The following is a 20,660-nucleotide window of genomic DNA, read 5'->3' as shown; positions in this document are numbered from 1 at the left end:
TTACATCAGCTCTAAATGGACTAAACACTGATTAAAAGACAGAGATTGTCAGAATGAATAAAAGATCTTACCCTTTTATTTGCTATGTACAAGATACATACTTTTTTTTTTTTAAAGATTGTATTTATTTATTTGAGAGAGAGAATGAGAGTGGGGAGGGTCAGGGGGAGAAACAGACTCCCCGCTGAGCAGGGAGCCTGATGCGGGACTCGATCCAGGGACTCCAGGATCATGACCTGAGCCGAAGGCAGTCGCTTAACCAACTGAGCCACCCGGGCGCCCCAAGATACATACTTTAAATGTATGTATCTACTTGTTACATACAAGATACATACTTTAAATGTAAAAGCACAGATAGGTTGAAAGTGAATGGATTAAAAAATACATACCATTCAACCAATATACACAAGAAGGCTGGAGATCAGATAAAATAGACTTCATGACAAAGAGTACTATAAAAGTTAAAGAGGGACATTTCCAAAGGATAAATAGTTAATTTACTCAGAAGACATCACAATCATAAATGTATATTCATCTAATAGCAGAACTTCAAAATGTGTGAAGCAAAAATTGACAGAATTATAGGGAAAATAAACAAATTCACAATCACAGTTGGAGATCTTAATACTCCTCTTTCAGCAATGGAGAGAACCAGACAAAAATATTGGTAAGGATAGAAATTTTAAAAAGAGAAGAGAAAGAAAAAATTCAGCCAACCCCACTGTGGTCTAAGCTCCAGTAGTAACTGTAACATTGTCCATATCAACCATATCAACCATATCAACCCTGGTGAGGAGCTGTCGTGAACCTATTACATGGGAGAAAAGGAATCAGGAGGTGTTTGCCAAGCCAGTTGCTGGACAAAATCTCTTCTGCTAAGAGAACAGGGATTAACATGGTCTAACCGTACTGCAATTATATTCTATGAACTGTGCCCAGGAAAGGACATAGTAGGTAAGTCATAAGGAGCTTTCTTTCCTCTTCCTTCAAAATGTATTGAAAATAGAGTCTCCTAAAGGTAACTAAGCAATGACTTTCAAGGTCACCTTTAGTTTAGTCCAGGGTGATATCATCCCCACCACTGCATGATCTGCTACCTTCAGACTAATCCACACCATACCTGAGTAGTGTTGAAAAGGCAGAACATGTAGTTGAAGATAATCCTGACGTCATCATTACCAATTAGCATAAAGTATGCCAGAATCCAGGTTACTCCAAAAACAACTGTGATAGATAATGTACTAAGAATCTTCTTTAGGAATGAAACCTTTTTTGTGCTAGGTAAGAGAAAGCAAGAAAGAAAACATGGTTTTATTTCTTAATACCATTTTACTTATTAATATCATTGTTACCCTCTAATTGAGAATACATATTCAGGTGCCCATATATACTATTTAACAATATTATGCATTAGGTGGAAAACCATGTTAGACCTATATCTGGGTAAAATCTGATTTAGCAAGCTTCATTAAGGAATACAGTGAAACTTGCCTAAAACTTAGGAATAAACTCCTTTATCTACTACTGCAGGCAAGTACCACACACACACACACAAAATCAACGTTTTCTTTGGAAAGGAATTTTATCTTGGTGATTATTTTGTGGATCAGCCAGTGAGAAATTCTTTTTCTGGGCATCTGGGACCTTCCCACAATGTAGGGTGATATGGGAATGAAAGGTTATTAAAATGTAAAAATGAAGGAATCTGAACTTAGCCATATGACTTACCAGTGGGATGTTAGCAATTATTCCATAAGCAGAAGCTTGAAAGCATTTTGCTGACCTTTTTTTTATTGTTCTTTGGAACCCTGACACCACTATATTGAGAAGCCTGGACTGGCCTAATTGATGATGAGAGACTACACAGAATAGAGATTAGCTTTCCCAACTGAGCAGCTCCCACTCAAAACCACCCACCCACCCACCACCAGGCACAAAAATAAGTCATCTTAGATCATCCATCCATTTTCAAGAAGACCAGAACAAGTACCTGACCAACACTCAAACTTATGACAAATAATAAATATTTGTCACTCTAAGCCAATAAATTCTGGGGTGGTTTGTTATGCTGCAAAAGCTAACTGATACATGAAAGATAATTTGTTAAACAATGAAATTGTAACGTGCTTTTCACTGTGACTAAGCTAATTTAAGAACCATGAGCTGTCAGCCAAAATCTAGATATACAAAATTGTCGCTGTCTGTGGCCAGATTGATACTGTTTCATATAGAGGAAATATAACCTACTCTGCAATTAGGCTAAGAAAATTTTACCAAAATGTTTCTGCATTGCTAATAAAACAAAGGTTTGAATGATTATCAATGATAGACTTTTCCCCTGCATTTCCCCTCAATATGGATTATCATTCATATAGGAAAGATGATACTTACTCTTGATCGGTAAAGCACATATTAAAGATGATATTCCCACTAATGACGGTTGTTTTCACCCGTCTGTTCATACCAAATGGATCCATTTGGTGACCAACAAAGCTCACAGATGTGCTCATAATAGATATACTGGGGATAAACACAGTCTTGTAAAATTAAACCTGGATTCATGGCCTCCTTAGCACTGTTTTCTAACCAATTGTGATGTTGGAGGTGAGGTTAAGGAGAGTATATCTGTTTAATAGTTTCTATTCTTTACCTCTCCAACTGAAAGCTTTTTTGTTTACAGGGACAACAGTGAAAATGCTTATTGAGGTTAGGAAGGTTATAGTAAGGAGAGAAGCGGCACACGTGGGAACTGATAAACCAGAGTGCACATGTCCACCTGCAGGAAATGTGGATGCAATGTTGCCAGATGTTCCAATTTTTTCAAGAGAAAATATAATTTTTAAGTGAAATCTCCCAATTTTTATATGTTTTAAACTAATTTTAAAAACTTAAAGCCACGGGCACCTGGGTGGCTCAGATGGTTAAGCGTCTGCCTTCGGCTCAGGTCATGATCCCAGGGTCCTAGGATCGAGTTCCACATCGGGCTCCCGGCTCAGCGGGGAGCCTGCTTCTCCCTCTGACCCTCGCCCCTCTCATGCTGTTTCTCTCTCGCTCGCTCTCTAAAAAATAAATAAAATCTTTAAAAAAAAAAAAACTTAAAGCCACTATCAGATTCAAGAAACACATGTAAAATATAGCCTGCAGCTACTAGTTTGTAAAATGAAATACAGTTACTAGCATCTCCTCACAATCTTCTCATTTCTTTAATGATTCAAATCTGATTTCTTGAATATTTGGGGTTGGGAGAGAAATTTTCTTTTTTTGAAGTCTTTGTGTTTCGTTTTTAGTTGGGCTCATACAGCATGAAAGTGTGTTATGTAACGCAGTTCCATATTGTTGGAAGATGAGAAGAAGATTTACTTTCTGAGACAAAGTTTAAAAGAAAATTGCCCTGCAAACCACATCTCCTTGCCATTGTCCCAGAAGTCTGAAAACTCTTCTAGGCTCTGTGGATGTATTGCGGTGCTGTATTATGTACTACATGAGTCATGCCTGGAAGCATCCCACTAATGGGTAATCTTACCTTGTCAGATTCTGGTTAGTCTTCCATATCACTTTGACTATAATGATAATAAATATAACAATATTGTTGATGAGGATAATGGTGATAGGTATCATGAATGACCACAACAACGGGCTTGATATAAGACCACCGTTTCCTGAAACTGCCAGCCAGCAGCTATGGGGAGAAAAAAAATGATTTTAGTAGATTCAAAATGTTATACATACTGCTTCTCTATGCTATTAACATTACTGACATTCACTTTACTGAGAGAATTGCTAAAAGCCAACATCCCTTTGCATATTTGAAATGACTTTCAAGAATTCAACCCCTAGAAAAAAAAATGAAAGACATTAGTTCTGCCATATTTCTTGATGTATGGGCTAGTGGAAAGGAAACAGCTTTTAAATCAGGCAGTCCCAAATTAAAAAGTCACTCTATCACTTACTAGGGGTCTGACTTTAGGCAAGTTATTCTTTTAGTTCATTTTTGAACATGAAGCACATCTAGGTGGCTCAAAATTTTAAAGGTACAAGTCATCATAGACAGACAACTGTTCCTACAACTATCCTTAGTCACCTAGGTTAGTCTCTGGTGCTAATCAATGTTTCTTGTGTATTCTTCCAGATTTAGGTTATGCATTTGTCAGCAAATATAGTTTTTTTCTGATTTTTAAACAAATAATAACATGTGGTACCTCTATAACTTACTTAACAACATATCTTGGAGATCACTCCAGATGAGATTATAAAGACTGTCATTATTTTTTTATAGCTGCATAGTACTCCATTATTTTGTAATAGAGTTATTTACATAGTCACTTATTAATGGATATTCTAAAAGTTTGATGTTTAAAATATATTTTTTTAATATTTTAATGGTTATTTAACCTCACTGCATCCGTTTTGAGGTTTTTGCTGTTGTTATTGTTGCAAATGGTTATGGTGGTGTTTTTGTTTTTGTTTTTTTCCTCATCTGTGAGGTATAGTAATCACTTCCTGGCATTGTGGCAAAAATGAATCCATTTATTTAATAAGTATTTATGGGCTACATGCTATGTGATATCTAGTTCTAGATATCAGATATTAGCAGTGAACAACAAAAAAAGCCCCAAAATTTCTTCTTTGTGACATGATGCTATATATATAGAAAACCCTAAAGACCTCCATACTGTTTCCCACAGTGATTGCTCCAATTTGCATTCCCGCCAACAATGCAAGAGGGTTCCTTCTTCTCTGCATCCTTGCCAACACTTGTTTCTTGTGCTTTTGGTTTTAACTATTCTGACAGGTGTGAGGCGATATCTCATTGTAGTTTTGATTTGTATTTCCCTGATGATGAGTGATGGTGAGCATCTTTTCAAGTGTCTATTCACCATCTGGATGTCTTCTTTGGAAAAATGTCTATTCATGTCTTCTGCCCATTATTTAATTGGATTATTTGTCTATCTTGAGTTTTGGAAGTATTAATCTTGCTAGATGCAGGGATAATAGAAGAGCACATGCAAAAGTAGGAAATCAGCTAGGAGTCTATTACAATAATCTGGTGGCTTGGATGAGAAGAGATGTTGGGAAATAGTCTGATTCCAGATATATATAAAAGTAAAGCAACGGATTTATTTCTAGGTTGGATGTGAGATGTAGAAGGATTAAGGTTGATTCCAGATTCTTTGGCCTGAGTACCTAGAAGGACAGAATTACCATTAATTGAGATGGGGAAGATAAGAAGAGCAGGTTTGGGAGGGAAGACCACTACATGTCCCATTAGACACCCAAGTGCCGGTATCAGGTGGGCATTTGGGTATTAACAAAATGATGTGAGAAGCCCTGGCACATATTTGGCATTGAATTAATGTATGTTTTCTTTCCCCTGCAGGTAAAGCACCATTATTATACATGTCAAAGGATTTCTAAATTGTCTTGCATTGGAATGTTGTTATAATTTAAATTATTAGAAATCATATTTCTAATCTGAATGACCTAGAAGGAAATTGGGATGATGTTCAAGTCTCTGTAATGAAATAAAGAGCAAAAAGTAGTGCCTACAATCCATTGACAGAATTAAGAATTCTAATCAACAAACCTAAGAATAGGTCTATCCTTAAATAAAATGGTGAGAGCAAGCGAGTTTATCTTCAGGACCTCTGGCTCTCCTTTCATCTGTAACTGGAGGACAACCCTCCTGTCATTCTCCATTCTGCCATCTCCTACACAGAAGAAATAAGAGGGCACTTGGCTGAGAATTTACTGAAATCCTCCTGAGACGTACTTTCAAATCTCTAGAAGCTTCTCCTATTATCATCGCCTCATGTCTTCCCTAACATTTAACAGCGTACTCAGGAAAGAATCTGCTCTCAATTCTTCATAGCTCAGTGTGAATATATTTAAGATGGTCGACTTCTTTCTCCTGAAGGCTTTTACAGGAGCACATCTAGCCCTGTCCCAAGGTTAGGGTAGGAAATCAGTGATGCAATTTGAAGTGAATTGCCTCTCCTGTGAGATAGTTGCATCTTACCCCTGATCTGTAATTGTGGAATTAAATTGTTTAAGTTCATTAAAAGATATTTAACCCTAATTAAACAGAAAAAATAGTACCTGGAGTATTTGGCTCCTAAAATCAAGCCAGGCAGATAGCCTTCTATTCTACAGTTGGGCATTGTCAGCCTTGGACATAGGTATGCACCCTTCCCTTGGCTGTACTGATACACTTCCAAGAGTTTTGTTTTGTTTTGTTTTAGTTGCTTTTGGACTCAAGGTGGAATCTGGGGGTGAGAATGGTTGAATTATAAAAGGAGAGGGCCGGATAAATTATAGAACAGTTGCGATTTGGTAGCAGAAATACACGTAAAGGGGCACCTGGGTGGCTCAGTCGGTTAACACTGCCTTCGGCTCAGGTGATGATCCCAGGGTTCTGGGATCGAGTCCTGCATCAGGCTCCTTGCTCAGCTGGGAGCCTGCTTTTCCTCTGACTGCCCCTCCCCCAGCTTGTGCACACGCTCTCTCTCTCTCTCTCTCTCTGACAAATAAATAAATAAAATCTTAAAAAAAAATACACATAAAGAGTTCAGCTCAGATTTCTTTTTTTTTTTTTTAAGATTATTTATTTATTTATTTGAGAGAGAAGGAGAGAGAAAGAGAGAGCAGGGGGAAGGAGCAGAGGGAAAGGGAGAAACAGACTCCTCGCTGAGCAGGGAGCCCAATGTGGGGCTCGATCCCAGGACTCCGAGATGAAGACCTGAGCCAAAGGCAGATGCTTAACCCACTGAGCCACCCAGGTGTCCCTCGGCTCAAAATTCTTCTCTCCCAGCTCACAGAAAAAACACCACAGTCAGGTATTTCCATTAGTAACAACTATTCATACTATAATCTCAGGGAGAACTTTCTATGTGTGATAAGTCATCATAAAATATTCATTCTAATCATATCAATATAAAACTGGTCATAAACACAGATAATGCTCTTCAAATATAAAACATCTTCCTACTTTCTCGACCCCTCACCTCAGATGCTATTACTGTCATTGTTACTCCTGTTTCCTACATAAGAAAACTAAGATAAAGGGTTACTAAGGAGCACACATATTGTGTCCTACGATTTTTAGGCTCAATAAAAGGAGACAAATCTAACAAAGTTTAGATTATAAATTTAGAAGGTAATAACTTGATTTACAAAAGGATTTATTATAGGCAACTTTCATGTCACTATATTTAAAATATAATGTGTTGTTTGAGAATTTGAAATACCCACTTATGATACAAAGTGAGATGCATATATACGGTGACACTTGGACTCAAGATCACTGAACAGTTACAGTCTTATATCAAATAAATGGACATTTTTTAAAAAAATAGAAACTCACATTTCTTCTTGTCGGTAGTTTAACTCCCATTGTGAACCACTCTGAGAAAAAATAATTCCCACTGTCACGACCACCACTACAGCCGGGACTCCTGTGGTAAAAGAGAGGCATTGAATTAATAATTTACTCAAGACTGGAATTAATTATAACAGAACATGAATGAATTACATGTCTGGCCCTTTTCAAGACTGTACTGTTCTTCTACTGTAGACAATATACCAAATGATCTACAGATGTGGGTCAATAGAGGACATCATTTTTTGGTAACGGCTTGCCTCTTTTATTGTTGGCTCTACCTACTACTAATCTTACACATTTCTGATTTCTTTGTAACTCTCACCACAATTTCCATTCTTAAATGGCCTAATTCCTCTTTCCCTTGAATAAATTTAAATTTAGATATCACTCACACAATTCTTTGCTGGAACCCAATAAATTTTTCAAATTATTTTTCTTAGAGTCACTCTTGATGTTCTCAAAACATTTCTTTTAAAGTAGCTAGGAAGTTAAACATGTGTGGTCTAAATTTCAAATGAAACTAAGAGAGATGTTAAAGGAAATTAACATCTTGAGGTGAGCTCAGGACGTGACTAGAACTGATCACATCTGCCTCCTTCCCAGGAGTGTGAGCAACCAGGCCGAAGGTGCATTTCCAGTGACTGCTGGATTTCCATCTCCCCCACCTGAAGGCCTTGTACCGTTAGGTTGTTGAAATTAAGTTATTTCAACAAAATTCAATTTCTGAGTAAGTGGAAAGGCAGACACTTACCCCATCCAATTAAAGAGACGAACAGAATGAAATGTTGAGGAAGAGGCCTCATGGTCCTAATGAGAAGGAAATAGAGCTGGGCAGCACTGAGTCCAGTCCAGGTAAATGTCACTAACAGGAAATAGTGCAACAGGGCAGCAACCACAGTGCATGTGGGATTCCCGATGTCAACAGTGTCTTGCATGAGCATTTCATTTCTACCAGAGTCAGGCTTCCCGGTGCTGCTCTCACTTTTCTTTAAGTTCTTATTGGAGTTTTCAATTCCAAACACAAAGAGGAGGTTAAAAATCAACATTGATGTGCACAGACAGACCAACACCCAGGTTACTGAAGTTTTTCTGACGTTCCTGAAAACACAGAAGTAAATATAATTAAATAATCAAAACAGCCGCAGGAAATAAACTCTAGTGAAATTGCGAGTGAACAAAGAAATATTATTACCCAATGGAAATCCAGCCCATAGCCCAGTGGGCCAGCTGGTAAGTCTACCTTCCCAAGTACACCAGAAGAGCACGCTGTCGTTGCATTTCCACAAAGGGGTGAGTTAGAGAAAACAGGTTGATACATCCTTCCTTGAAACTGTGTTGTAATCAAAGGTGACAGCTATTCTTCAGAGAGGACACCCACCGAATGCTACTTTCTGGTATCCATACTTTGTGTAGTCCCCTCCTGGGGCCAACCTGTGACTCTATCTAACTAATGAAATGTACCAGAAGGCCTGGCAGCTAGGGCCAACTTATTCAGCAGATAAAGCAGTGCTTAGGGCCAATGATACTTTTATGGCCTGCAGCAAAGTTTTAATTCCTTTTAAAACCAGAAGGGAAAAGAATGAACTTTTATATGTCAAAGTACAAATATGAGCATATGATATTAATATATCCACCTTTATACCAATACAGTTGTAAAACACAGTTTTTAAATCTTTTTTTATGGAGGAAGGATCCCATAAAGGCACTTTGCCCATAAAAGTCATAATAAGCTTTCCCTTTGGTTCTCCTGGGAGTTCTGAGCCACCAGGTAAAACGTTTAGCTAACCTGCTGAAGAAACCACATAGGAATGCTCTGGGACTATACGGAGTCGGAGAAAGACCCAGCTGTGCCAGCATCTCAGATGAGCCCCAATGAGTCCAACTCTACCCCATCTGACTGCAGCCTCACAGGAGACCCTAAGAGAGACCAGTAGAAGACCCATACAGCTGAGCCCAGAGAATCGTGAGAGAAAAGAAATTAATGTTTTAAGCCACTAACTTTCAGGGCAGTCTCTTCTACCACAATAGACAATAGGTTCTACTCTAGATTTGCTAACATATACAAAGGCTATCTATAGAAAGGCTCTACATGGATTTTTTTAAATTTCACAATAAGAAACTATTGCACATTAGTAGGTGAATCCCTGTTCAAAGGTAAAGAAAAAGTCTCTTGCATTTTAAAAAGTATTTTATACAAAAAAAATCAAGTATGATCTCTCTTACGGTCTCCTGTGAGCCTGCAATCAGAGGGTGGGTAGAGTTGGACTCATTGGGGCTCATCTTTTTTATATAAAAAAATCATGTATCATATGACCTCACTGATATGAGGAATTCTTAATCTCAGGACACAAACTGAGGGTTGCTGGATTGGTGGGGGGTGGGAGGGATGGGGTGGCTGGGTGATAGACATTGGGGAGGGTATGTGCTATGGTGAGCACTGTGAATTGTGTAAGACCGTTGAATCACAGACCTGTACCTCTGAAACAAATAATACATTATATGGTAAAAAAAAAAGAAGAAGAAGAAGATAGCAGGAGGGGAAGAATGAAGGGGGGGAAATCGGAGGGGGAGATGAACCATGAGAGACGATGGACTCTGTGAAACAAACTGAGGGTTCTAGAGGGGAAGGGGTGGGGGGATGGGTTAGCCTGGTGAAGGATATTAAAGAGGGCACGTACTGAATGGAGCACTGGGTGTTATACGCAAACAATGAATCATGGAACACTACATCAAAAACTAATGACGTAATGTATGTTGATTAACATAATAATAAAAAAAAGAAGGGATATCCAAATAAACCACAGATTTATTGAAAAAAAATCAAGTATGGATTTTAAAACAATAGGTCAAATATAATTTTAAATGACTTTTATAAGTTTAAAACAAAATGGTATAATATTCAGCTTACGTTACATTTAAAGAGTAAGGTTCCCATACACATTTTAAATTAAGTAAAAATATTTAAAATTTCTTTCATGGCCTGTTGCTGTTACTAAAGATATTTTGAGCAGACTGATGATTACTATCTCTCTGAAAGACTTACACTCAACAAAATTTCATGTGTCTTTTCTGTAAGACGTTTCATAACCCTTTTTCCATGGAGTACCTCCCAAGGAACTAGTGTCCCAAGGACCATACTTTAGGAAATTCTTGCTGACAGTCAAATGGTCAAAATGTTCTGAATGAGCCAGTTAATATAAAACATGCTTGGACACTGTTCCTTCATTTGAAGATGTAATTTCTGGGTATAGAACAAAGTGCTCTTTGAAACTTTGAGTTTTTTTTCCTTCTTCTCATCTTTACCTAAGATCTTTGCTAGAAAAGAACAGCATTTTCTCATTTTGTCTGCAAGATGGCATTGTTTACCAGTAGTCTTTAGAAGGCAGCAAGCGCAAGAGAGAGAGAGAGAGAGAGAGAGAGCGTGTATGTGTGTGCCCCTGCTCATGTGTGTGTCCTCTGTTGGCCCACCTGTGTATTTTCAGATTGGCAGAGAATTCAAGGTTGTCCTAAATACAGTTGATCTCAAATGTGAGGTTTCATATCCTCTTTTCTGTGCATATATTTTTTTCTTAGTGGGTAAAGGCAGATATATCCTTAAGTTCCCTCTAATGACATATTATAATTCTCTGTATACTATGCAATGCAGTCTTATATTAATGAAAGTTATAGAATCTCCATTCAGTACCAAGCCCTTCTGGGTTTTTCAGACTATGAGGCCTCTTGGAATAGCTCTTTCCCTAAGTTTATTACTGTGCTGAAAATTCTAATGTCTTCAAGTATCCATTTTTTTTTAAAGATTTTATTTATTTATTTGAGAGAGAGAGAATGAGAGACAGAGAGCACAAGAGGGAAGAGGGTCAGAGGGAGAAGCAGACCCCCCACCGAGCAGGGAGCCCGATGTGGGACTCGATCCCGGGACTCCAGGATCATGACCTGAGCCAAAGGCAGTCGCTTAACCAACTGAGCCACACAGGCACCCTCAAGTATCCATTTTTAATGTCCCAGAATCTGATGAATGAATCTGTTTGCTAATTACATATCCTTTATGATTTTATAACATTCCATCATGAACCTTCTCAGTCTTTGGGAAGGTACATAAAAAGCATATATTTAAAGCATAAAAAGTATATATTTAAACAGACCTCTGTTCATTCTCTTGATGTTTTAGTTGAGATTTTCTGGACAATCCAAAATTTCATTCAGTCTTTTGAAAGCTTTAATGACCAGAACTGAAAAAAGTACTCAAAGGAATCCTTTTATATAAAAACAAAGTTAGTTTCTAATTTTTTTCCAATTTCAAACATAAATTATAATCCACAGGGAGAATGGGCTATTTTCAGATACCCTGGCTCTTCTGTATATTACTAACTTCTGTGCATTAATATTATATTATTTTTACATATAACATATATTATAATTTATGTATTAATGTTTATATTTTATATATTTAAATTATGTATAATTTATTATAACTTATACACATTATACATAAATTATATATAATTATGTGGGACCCTGTCTATGAACAAAGAAAACTATTTGATTCACAATTTAAAAGTTAGTGTCATTTTTAAAATTTTTGTCTTTGTTTCCTGATGAGTTTTTAGTGACGTCTATGGTAGCAAAACTGCTAAGAAACATACTGATAGAGAATAAAAAAAAAAAATCTGATGATGACTGGAAGGAGTGAAATTTTAGTCAAAGAAACTAGTTATGCAGCTACTGCAACTTATTCACATGGGACCAAATAATTGTTCAAGAGTGATTATGATAGAAATACAAATTAAAGAACAAATATAAGAGCCATTTCCTTTTACATGACAGATCTGTAATTACATGACATAGAATTTTCCTTCAAGGCACTTACCACTATTTGTAATTATATACTTAAATCTGTATATATTTGTATAACATCTGTCTTCCCCCAAGAATGTAAATACCACGAGAGATGGAGCTTACTTGCCTCATTCATAATTTTGTACTCAGTCTGCGCATGGTGCTTGGCCTATAGTTAGCATTCAGTATAAAAACTTTAAATGAATGGCACGAGACTCATTAAGTGTAATAGGTAAAGAAGAGGAATCAAATGGAATTCTGGCTCTTTGAACAAATGGCTGATTCTAAATATGAGACAAAGAAAGTGATAAATGTGCCTGGGTCATTTTGCTGTAAAAGTGCTGATAGGGACATGCCAAAACAACGTGGAGAGATTCCCTCTGGTTACAGTGGAGAGTACGCTTCTTTACAAAGGAATACAGTAACTAAATGTAGAAAGAATAATAGATAAGAAAAATCATCGTTTTCAACTATCAATGTAGTAATATAATACAGTAAGGATCATTGGTGGACACCAAAACCACTGAGTAAGAGTTGAGGAACAGGATAGTCACACAATCATAAAGTCTCATCCCATGGATTTTCTATTACATACAAAGGGAAAAACATGAACCTCTAGGCACTTACCACAGTTTTAATTGTATATTTATTTGTATGTATTTCTTAGCTTCTCCAGAACTGAGTGTCCTCTTCTATAAAATGAGCTTATTGAACTAAATCTGATTTCCCTCGTGGTTCCAAAAGACTGCATTCTGATGAGAATATGTGCAGAGGAAATAATATCAGAATAGCAATTTCTCTCATAAGAAGAGCCTGCCTCCTTTCTTACCTGGTGACAATCTGAAATACAATTGTGAGAGCCAGACCGGTAATGGAGAGCGCACATCCAACGCTGGATAATATGTTTAGTGATTCAGGATATTTATACTTCTTTTCAAAACTCTAGAAAATAAGTTAAGACTTATATTTTTAAATAACCATTCCTGAAGTGTCTATGAAAGTCAACATCATAAAAAGTTACATTGATCAAAATAACCAGATAATTGCCAAATATCTTTTTATAAAACTGTTGATAAGTTTTAAAAGGAAATACATGAACCCCTTATCTCTAAGCAATTCATATGAAGTAGTGTTGAGAACGGTTATCTAACTGTCAGTTAGGGAAAACATATATGCTTTTACTCAATGTCTAAAATCAAAGTTGTTTGGACTAGATCTAAATTGGCTAGTTATTTCATTTACCCTTTACATTATTTTTATGTGTAATTATAATCCAAGAGGAAATCTGCATATCTAAGCCAATGCACTAAAGGTAAAGTTGCAGACATATTTTTTGGACATGGAAAGATGTTCATATGATCATGTAAATATTTTTTTTTAAGATTTTATTTATTTATTTGACAGAGACACAGCGAGAGAGGGAACACAAGCGGGGGAGTGGGAGAGGGAGAAGCAGGCTTCCCGCGGAGCAGGGAGCCCGATGCAGGGCTTGATCCCAGGACCTTGGGATCATGACCTGAGCCGAAGGCAGAGGCTTAACCACTGAGCCACCCAGGCACCTTGATCCTGCAAATATTTTTAAAAGGAGATCTCACTTTTGTCTAATATATCTCTATCTATGCCAGTATTTTAGTATATATTCATAGATAAGTATATTCCGTGTGAGTATGTACTCTTAGAAACTTGGAGAGGTAATAATGGTGGCCACTCAGTAGGATATATATAATTTTTTGCCTGTCTTTATTTTAATAATTTAAAAAATTAGAAAGTAATATTTATATAACATGAAAGTAATATAGAAGCATAAAAAAAACCACAGATTTCTCTTACCTACCAGCTACCCCACATCATACCACCCTACCTCTTGAAATCCTATCTCTTCTCCAGAGGTGACCCTTTTTTAATGTACCTACAAATATTACCTATGTCTCTTGTACAAATATATAGCAGTTTGTTAACATATTTTAATTTGAATTGCTATTTTAATTAAAGATGTCATAAATATTTTTCCATATTAGTGTATTTCTGTTTAATAAATAAACTTCCATACCTTATGCAATAAGTATGTATTGCTTTTATAGGAAGAAAACAAAAATAAAATAAATTTCATTTTAAAAACAAAGATTTCACATTAGTTCCTGTGTACAGTATACTGAGTAAATACCAAAGAATCATAGACTATACATAGATCGTCAGACCTTAGAAATCATCTATTCGCTTAGAGTTTGCCTGCTCCTACTTTAGGTACAATCCTAACTAATCACTCTTCTAAAAACTTTGGCAACCCAAAACTAATTACAAATGTGAGTGGTAGGCATTGAGGCAGACTCAGACATTAATGAGAAGAAATAGCCAAAAGTTTGACCTCAGGAAAGAAGAAAAATAACTATGACAATGTAGTCTGTATCATTTAATATATATAGCAACCCAAGCTTTACACGGCTAGCGAATGATACTAATGATCTTAAAGATATCAAAAAAGTTAAAATTTTATCTTTACTATTTTCTAATTAAGAAAGCAGATCTCTGGGGGCACCTGGGTGGCTCAGTCTGTTAAGCATCTGCCTTCCTCTCAGGTCATGATCCCAGGGTCCTGGGATCGAGCCCCACATCAGGCCCCGCACTCAGTAGGAAGTCTGCTTCTTCTCCCTCTGCCCTGCCCCCTCCTCATGCTCACTCTCTCTCTCAAATAAATAAATAAATTTTTTTTAAAAAGTAGATCTCTCTGTAATATGTTAGAAAAGAATCAAAATCAATTAAAATAAGAAAGGATTTAATCATTAAAATAAGAAAATTATAACCTCACACTTGTCAGAACGGCTAAAATTAACAACACAGGAAACAACAGATGTTGGCGACAATGAGAAGAAAGGGGAACCCTCTTACATTGTTGGTGGGAATGCAAACTGGAGCAACCACTCTGTAAAACAGTGTGGAGTTTCCTCAAAAAGTTAAAAATACAACTACCCTACCATCTAGCAATTACACTACTAGGTATTTACCCCAAAGGATACAAATATACTGATTCAAAGGGGTATACAAACTGATGTTTATAACAGCATTATCATCAATAGCCAAATTATGGAAAGAGCCCAAATGTCCATCCACTGATGAATGGATAAAGAATAAGTGGTATATATATAAAATGGAATATTACTCAGCCATCAAAAAGAATAAAATTTTGCCATGTGCCACGATGTGGATAGAGCTAGAGTGTATTATGCTAAGAAAAATAAGTCAGTCAGAAAAAGACAAATACCATATGATTTCACTCATACATGGATTTAAGAAACAAAACAGATGAAAATAGGGGAAGGAAAAAAATGAGAGGGAGAAAAACCATAGGAGACTCTTAACTACAGGAAACAAACTGAGGGTTGCTGGAGGGGAGGCGGATGGGGGAATGGGCTAAACGGATGATGGGCATTAAGGAGGGCACTAGTTGTGATGAGCACTGGGTGTTATATATAAGTGATGAATCACTAAATTCTACTCCTGAAACCAATATGACACTATATGTTAACTAACTAGACTATATACACAAACTTGAAACAACCAAAAAAAATTGTACTGGAAGTTAAATCCAATGCATTAAAGTAAGAAAAGGAAATAAATGAAAGAAAGAGAAAGAAAGAAAGAAAGAAAGAAAGAAAGAAAGAAAGAAAGAAAGAGAAATGAAGGAAGGAAAGGAGAGAGGGAGAAAATTATAGTTATTTCAAAAAAATTTTTTATAAAACATGCTTCTATATTGGGGCACCTGGGTGGCTCAGTTGGTTAAGCATTCAACTTTTGATTTTGGCTCAGGTCATGATCTCAAGGTTGTGAGATCAAGCCCTGTGTCATGCTCCACACTGGGCATGGAGCCTGCTCCTGCTTCAGATTCTCTCTCTCCCTCTCCTTCTGCCCCTCCCTAACCCCTCTCAAAACAACAACAACAACAACAAAAATGAAACAAACAAACAAAACCAAGGTTCTATAATTTGATATTATATGTTGTACCAGTATGTTCTGATCTCCATTGGCTTCCCAAAGATGGCTACCTCACAGCTACTAGGGAATGAAAACATCTGCTTTTCTCAGGAAGATTCATAATATTAATAAGTGTAACATACTACATCCCTCCCCATTCTACTGCATATAAAAACGTTCCATCAAGCATAAAAACTAACACTTTCAGTTTTACAAGAATAATAAGTTTCTGGAAATAGAATAAATAGGTCCCTCTCTTAAAAGAATCAGCCCAAGGACTTTCAGAGGTTCACTTATAGCTACACACCAGAGTTAAGTGTTATCAGTTATTTGTACAGGGTAGCTTTGGAGTTAAAAGATATAAGGAGGGACACCCGGGTGGCTTTGTTGATTTTGGCTCAGGTCATGATCTCAGGGTCGTGAAATCCACACTGGCTGTGGATCCTGCTTAAGATTCTCTCTCTCCCTCTCCCTTTGCCCTTCCCTCTCTAAAAAAAATGATACAAGGAATACATAAAGGACCTATGGGACAAATTCGATGAATTCAAGAGCTTTTCCTCTTTTATCTTCTAGCATAAATTTAGCAACTTAGATTATTCCAATGGAAAAAGCTTTGGGTAACTGATTTAAACTGCCATCCACAGGTAAGTGTGTATTGAACCCGTCCCCAACACACGCCATACAGCTTTACCTCTGTCTATGACAACTTCAAGCCTCACAACATGTGAGTTAGTTGAATGGAGTCTGTCAGCTCCTCTTTTGCACACGGGCTCCCTTCTCATCACTAAATACACGGTGCTGACCTCATCCACCCTGAGACCATATTGCAGAAAGCTCTTATTTACCTGCTTTTACCAGCACTTCTTTTTTTAGTCTTATCACTCCATTCCCTGTTTAGCCATTTAATCTAGGTTGAATATCTATGCAAACTAAGCCCCAAAGTTATTTCCAATCAGCACATGCCAGAGTTATGTATAAGGGAAATTCTTTTTTTTTTTAAGAAGGATTTGTTTATTTATTTATTTTAATTTTATTCATTTATTTGACAGAGAGAGACACAGCGAGAGAGGGAACACAAGCAGGGGGAGTGGGAGAGGGAGAAGCAGGCTTCCCGCTGAGCAGGGAGCCCGATGTGGGGCTCGATCCCAGGACCCTGGGATCATGACCCAAGCCAAAGGCAGACGCTTAACAACCGAGCCACCCAGGTGCCCCTATAAGGGAAATTCTTGTCTAGAAAGAGATGACTATGTACATCCTTACCATTAATACAGCAAAATTGGTAGTATGGTTGCAGCGGCAGTACAAGAAGTCATTCGTGCTCCCATTTTTGTCACACCCATGTGTGTCCCAATCCTTTGTTAACAGATTCCAATAGACACAGGCATAGGAATGGAGCTGGAATTCTTTTTGGTCATACTAGAAATTGAAAAGACAATTGCAACCGATTTTTTTTAAAATGCTGAATCAGGTAGAAAAAAACCAAATAGGATAAGATGAGCATATGAGAAATCAATTAGGTATGTACTAAGTACAACATCTTCATTATAGATTAGGGAGGGGGAAAAGGATATAAAATTCAAATTAGCTCATTTTGCATTTAGCTAGTCTGACAAAAAAAATGGGTGTGGGGAATGTTTCAATGAATATCTTCAAAGAATCTTTTAAAGAGTTTTACTGTTAAATCAATAATTGTACGCCTAAAATGAATATTACACTGTATGTTAACTAACTGGAATTTAAATAAAAACTTAAAAAATATAGAGTCTTCCTGTGGATTTCTTTTGCCCAACCAACCCAGCTTTTGTAATCGAAAGTGGCCTGAAAAAAAATTTTTTTTTTTTTTTTTTGGTTAGTGGAAAAACTCACCCTTGGCTTAAAGACAATATCAACAGAAGCTCCCTGATGGTTATTTTTATCAGTACTGCTTGAGATAACTTTTTGACTAAAATCTGATTTAGCTTTAAAACTTTTTGATTGGAAAAGCTTGTTGTTTTGATACACTACAAAGCCGCATGCCGTTGTGTTACCTATGAGACAAAAAATAAATAAATCAATCAACAAATGAACCCTAGGGCAAACAAAAAACAAAGTACCGTGTCATTGTTCAACTGCATGACTGCTTAATATTTGAGTGAAGTACTGTGAAAATGGTTTGCTAGCTGAATCTTTACTTAATTGCAATATGTAATTAACATATATAACCTGTGCCTGGCCGTTCCACTCACATTAATTTTTTTCCTGAGGTTCAGATTCCTTACCTTCTAAAATGGTGACAGAAATTTCTGCCTAATCCACCTCAAGGAGGTATTGTAAGGATCTCATGTATAAAATAAACATCTTGGGGCGCCTGGGTGGCTCAGTCGTTAAGCGTCTGCCTTCGGCTCAGGTCATGATCCCAGGGTTCTGGTATGGAGCCCCGCATCGGGCTGCCTGCTCCGCGGGAAGCCTGCTTCTCCCTCTCCCCTTCCCCCTGCTTCTGTTCCCTCTCTCACTGTCTCTCTGTGTTGAAAAATAAATAAAATCTTTAAATAAAAAAAAATAAAATAAAATAAAATAAAATAAAATAAACATCTTGCTTTCTAGGCAGTGAAACAGAGTCAACATGGCATTCAGGTAGCCCAAGGCCATGTCGCTTCCCCCCCCTCCCCGCCGCCACTGCTGATAAGACATCAGACAAGAAACAGCAACGAGTAAATGGTGAATATCGGGTTGGCAGTGCCTAAGAAACTGCTCTATGAAACCTGTTTCCTGTTAAGAGGCACTGAGCAGAAACCAGTCTACTCAGTCACAGAGCCAGGAGTTCACGGTGTACATATCAGGGACTGTTTCAAGGGAGCCAGATACTTTCCATCATCTCTTGAACTACTGGTCTCTGCTACTTCACGATGATCATGGGTTTTTCCCGAGGCTGGAAGACTATTGTGACATATGTCTTCAGGACATTGGGAAAAAGTGGTCAGCTGTTCCTCAGAGATCCTAGGAAAGCATGGCCGCAGCAGAGGGGTTTTCGTGGAAGCCGGCCACAGCAATTGTCAAACAGAACAACCTAAGGAATGTCCCTAACACTTTATACAACTGTTGGCCGTATTTAAGACAGAAGCAACCAGAATAATTACAAGTTTGAACTGAATTAATTTTTTAAACTCTGCTTTTACCAGTGATATCAAGAAAACTAAAACAGTGGCAGTGAGACGAGCCTCTTCAGTGTGATTGGAGAGATAGGCAGACAATGCCCTGACAGCCCCTAAATGTCCTCCCCAGCCAGCCATGTCCTAGCCTCTACCTAGAAAGAAAGACATTGGCCTATGGAGCGTTTTCATGGCACATTAACCTTGCCGAATTGTTCCTTCTGGACACTAGATGACAAAGTGAACCCTAAAATTGCAGTAAGGCTTCTTTTCATTATTATTGTTTTGTTTTGTTTTTTAATAAAAGAATGACATGCTTGATGTAAAAGTCAAATCCAGGGGTGGCTGGATGGCTCAGTTGGTTAAGCACCGGACTCTTGACTTTGGCTCAGGTCATGATCTCAGGGTTGTGAGACCGAGCCCCATGTCAGGCTCCGTGCTCAGCAGAGTCTGCTTGACATTCTCTCTCTCCCTCTCCCTCTGCCTCTCCCCCTGCTCGTGTTTGTGCATGCACACGCACGTGTTCTCACTTTCAAATAAATAAATAAATCTTTTTAAAAATATAAATAAATAAATAATAAATAAATAAAAGTTAAAAAATGAAAGTCCCTTCTTACCCTTCTTCTCATTCCTACAGTATTTTGGTCATTTATTAGAAAATAATCACTTTCATCTAGATATTCAGATTCATTAGAAAAAATTCTATTTACTGTTATAATTTTTGTTAAATCTCCATATTTCTAGATATACCTTCTTGTTGTTTATTTATATTCTTTCACTTTCTCCCTTTTCTTAATCAAATTTGTTAGAATCTTGCCTATTTTATTAGTCTTTTCATGGAACTGATGTTTTATTTTGTTGATCAAATCTAACATTTGTTAACTTCTATTTTTATTAAGTTTCTCTATTACATTTATTAATTCCTTCTTTCTAGTTTCTTCAGATTTACTTTATTTTTATGATTCTTTAGTTGAATGCTCAGTTCATTTTTTAACAATTTCATTTATTTTCTAATAAATTTATTAAAGCACATACATTTTACTTTAAATAATTTAAATAACTTACTTTAAATAATTTACTTTAAACACTAAAAACATGCAGATGAAAATATAGGAGATTATCATTATGACTTTAACATAGGGAAGAATTCAAATAACTCTTTGTCCACATCCCATAGGTGTTGATATGTGGTATTCTCATTGCCATTAATTTCCAAGTACTTTGTAATGTACAGTTTAATTTCCTTTCTAACAACGTTTATTTTTAATTTCTAATTGGATAAAATTTTGGCTACTCTTTTATGGTACATTTCTAGTTTTATTGCATTGTGGTCAGGAACTATGTTTTAT

The 20,660-nt window shown here is 36.9% G+C and overlaps 1 protein-coding gene across 1 annotated transcript in view; it reads right to left on the bottom strand.

The window, feature by feature from the left end:
• Nucleotides 1-20,660, bottom strand: part of ADGRG7 (adhesion G protein-coupled receptor G7) — a 68,934-nt gene that overhangs the window by 9,427 nt on the left and 38,847 nt on the right. Inside the window, exons 9-15 of the mRNA XM_021692554.1 lie at nucleotides 18,050-18,210; nucleotides 17,444-17,599; nucleotides 13,044-13,156; nucleotides 8,130-8,476; nucleotides 7,361-7,451; nucleotides 3,524-3,679; nucleotides 1,121-1,277 (exon numbers count right to left, since the gene is read on the bottom strand). Coding sequence (XP_021548229.1) covers nucleotides 1,121-1,277; nucleotides 3,524-3,679; nucleotides 7,361-7,451; nucleotides 8,130-8,476; nucleotides 13,044-13,156; nucleotides 17,444-17,599; nucleotides 18,050-18,210 — 1,181 coding nt within the window. The remainder of the gene's footprint in view (nucleotides 1-1,120; nucleotides 1,278-3,523; nucleotides 3,680-7,360; nucleotides 7,452-8,129; nucleotides 8,477-13,043; nucleotides 13,157-17,443; nucleotides 17,600-18,049; nucleotides 18,211-20,660) is intronic.

The sequence above is a fragment of the Neomonachus schauinslandi genome, chromosome 1, assembly GCF_002201575.2.
Source record: "Neomonachus schauinslandi chromosome 1, ASM220157v2, whole genome shotgun sequence".
NCBI lineage: Eukaryota > Metazoa > Chordata > Mammalia > Carnivora > Phocidae > Neomonachus > Neomonachus schauinslandi.
Note: the sequence above shows the minus strand (reverse complement) of the source record. Positions and strands in the feature narration are given on the sequence as shown.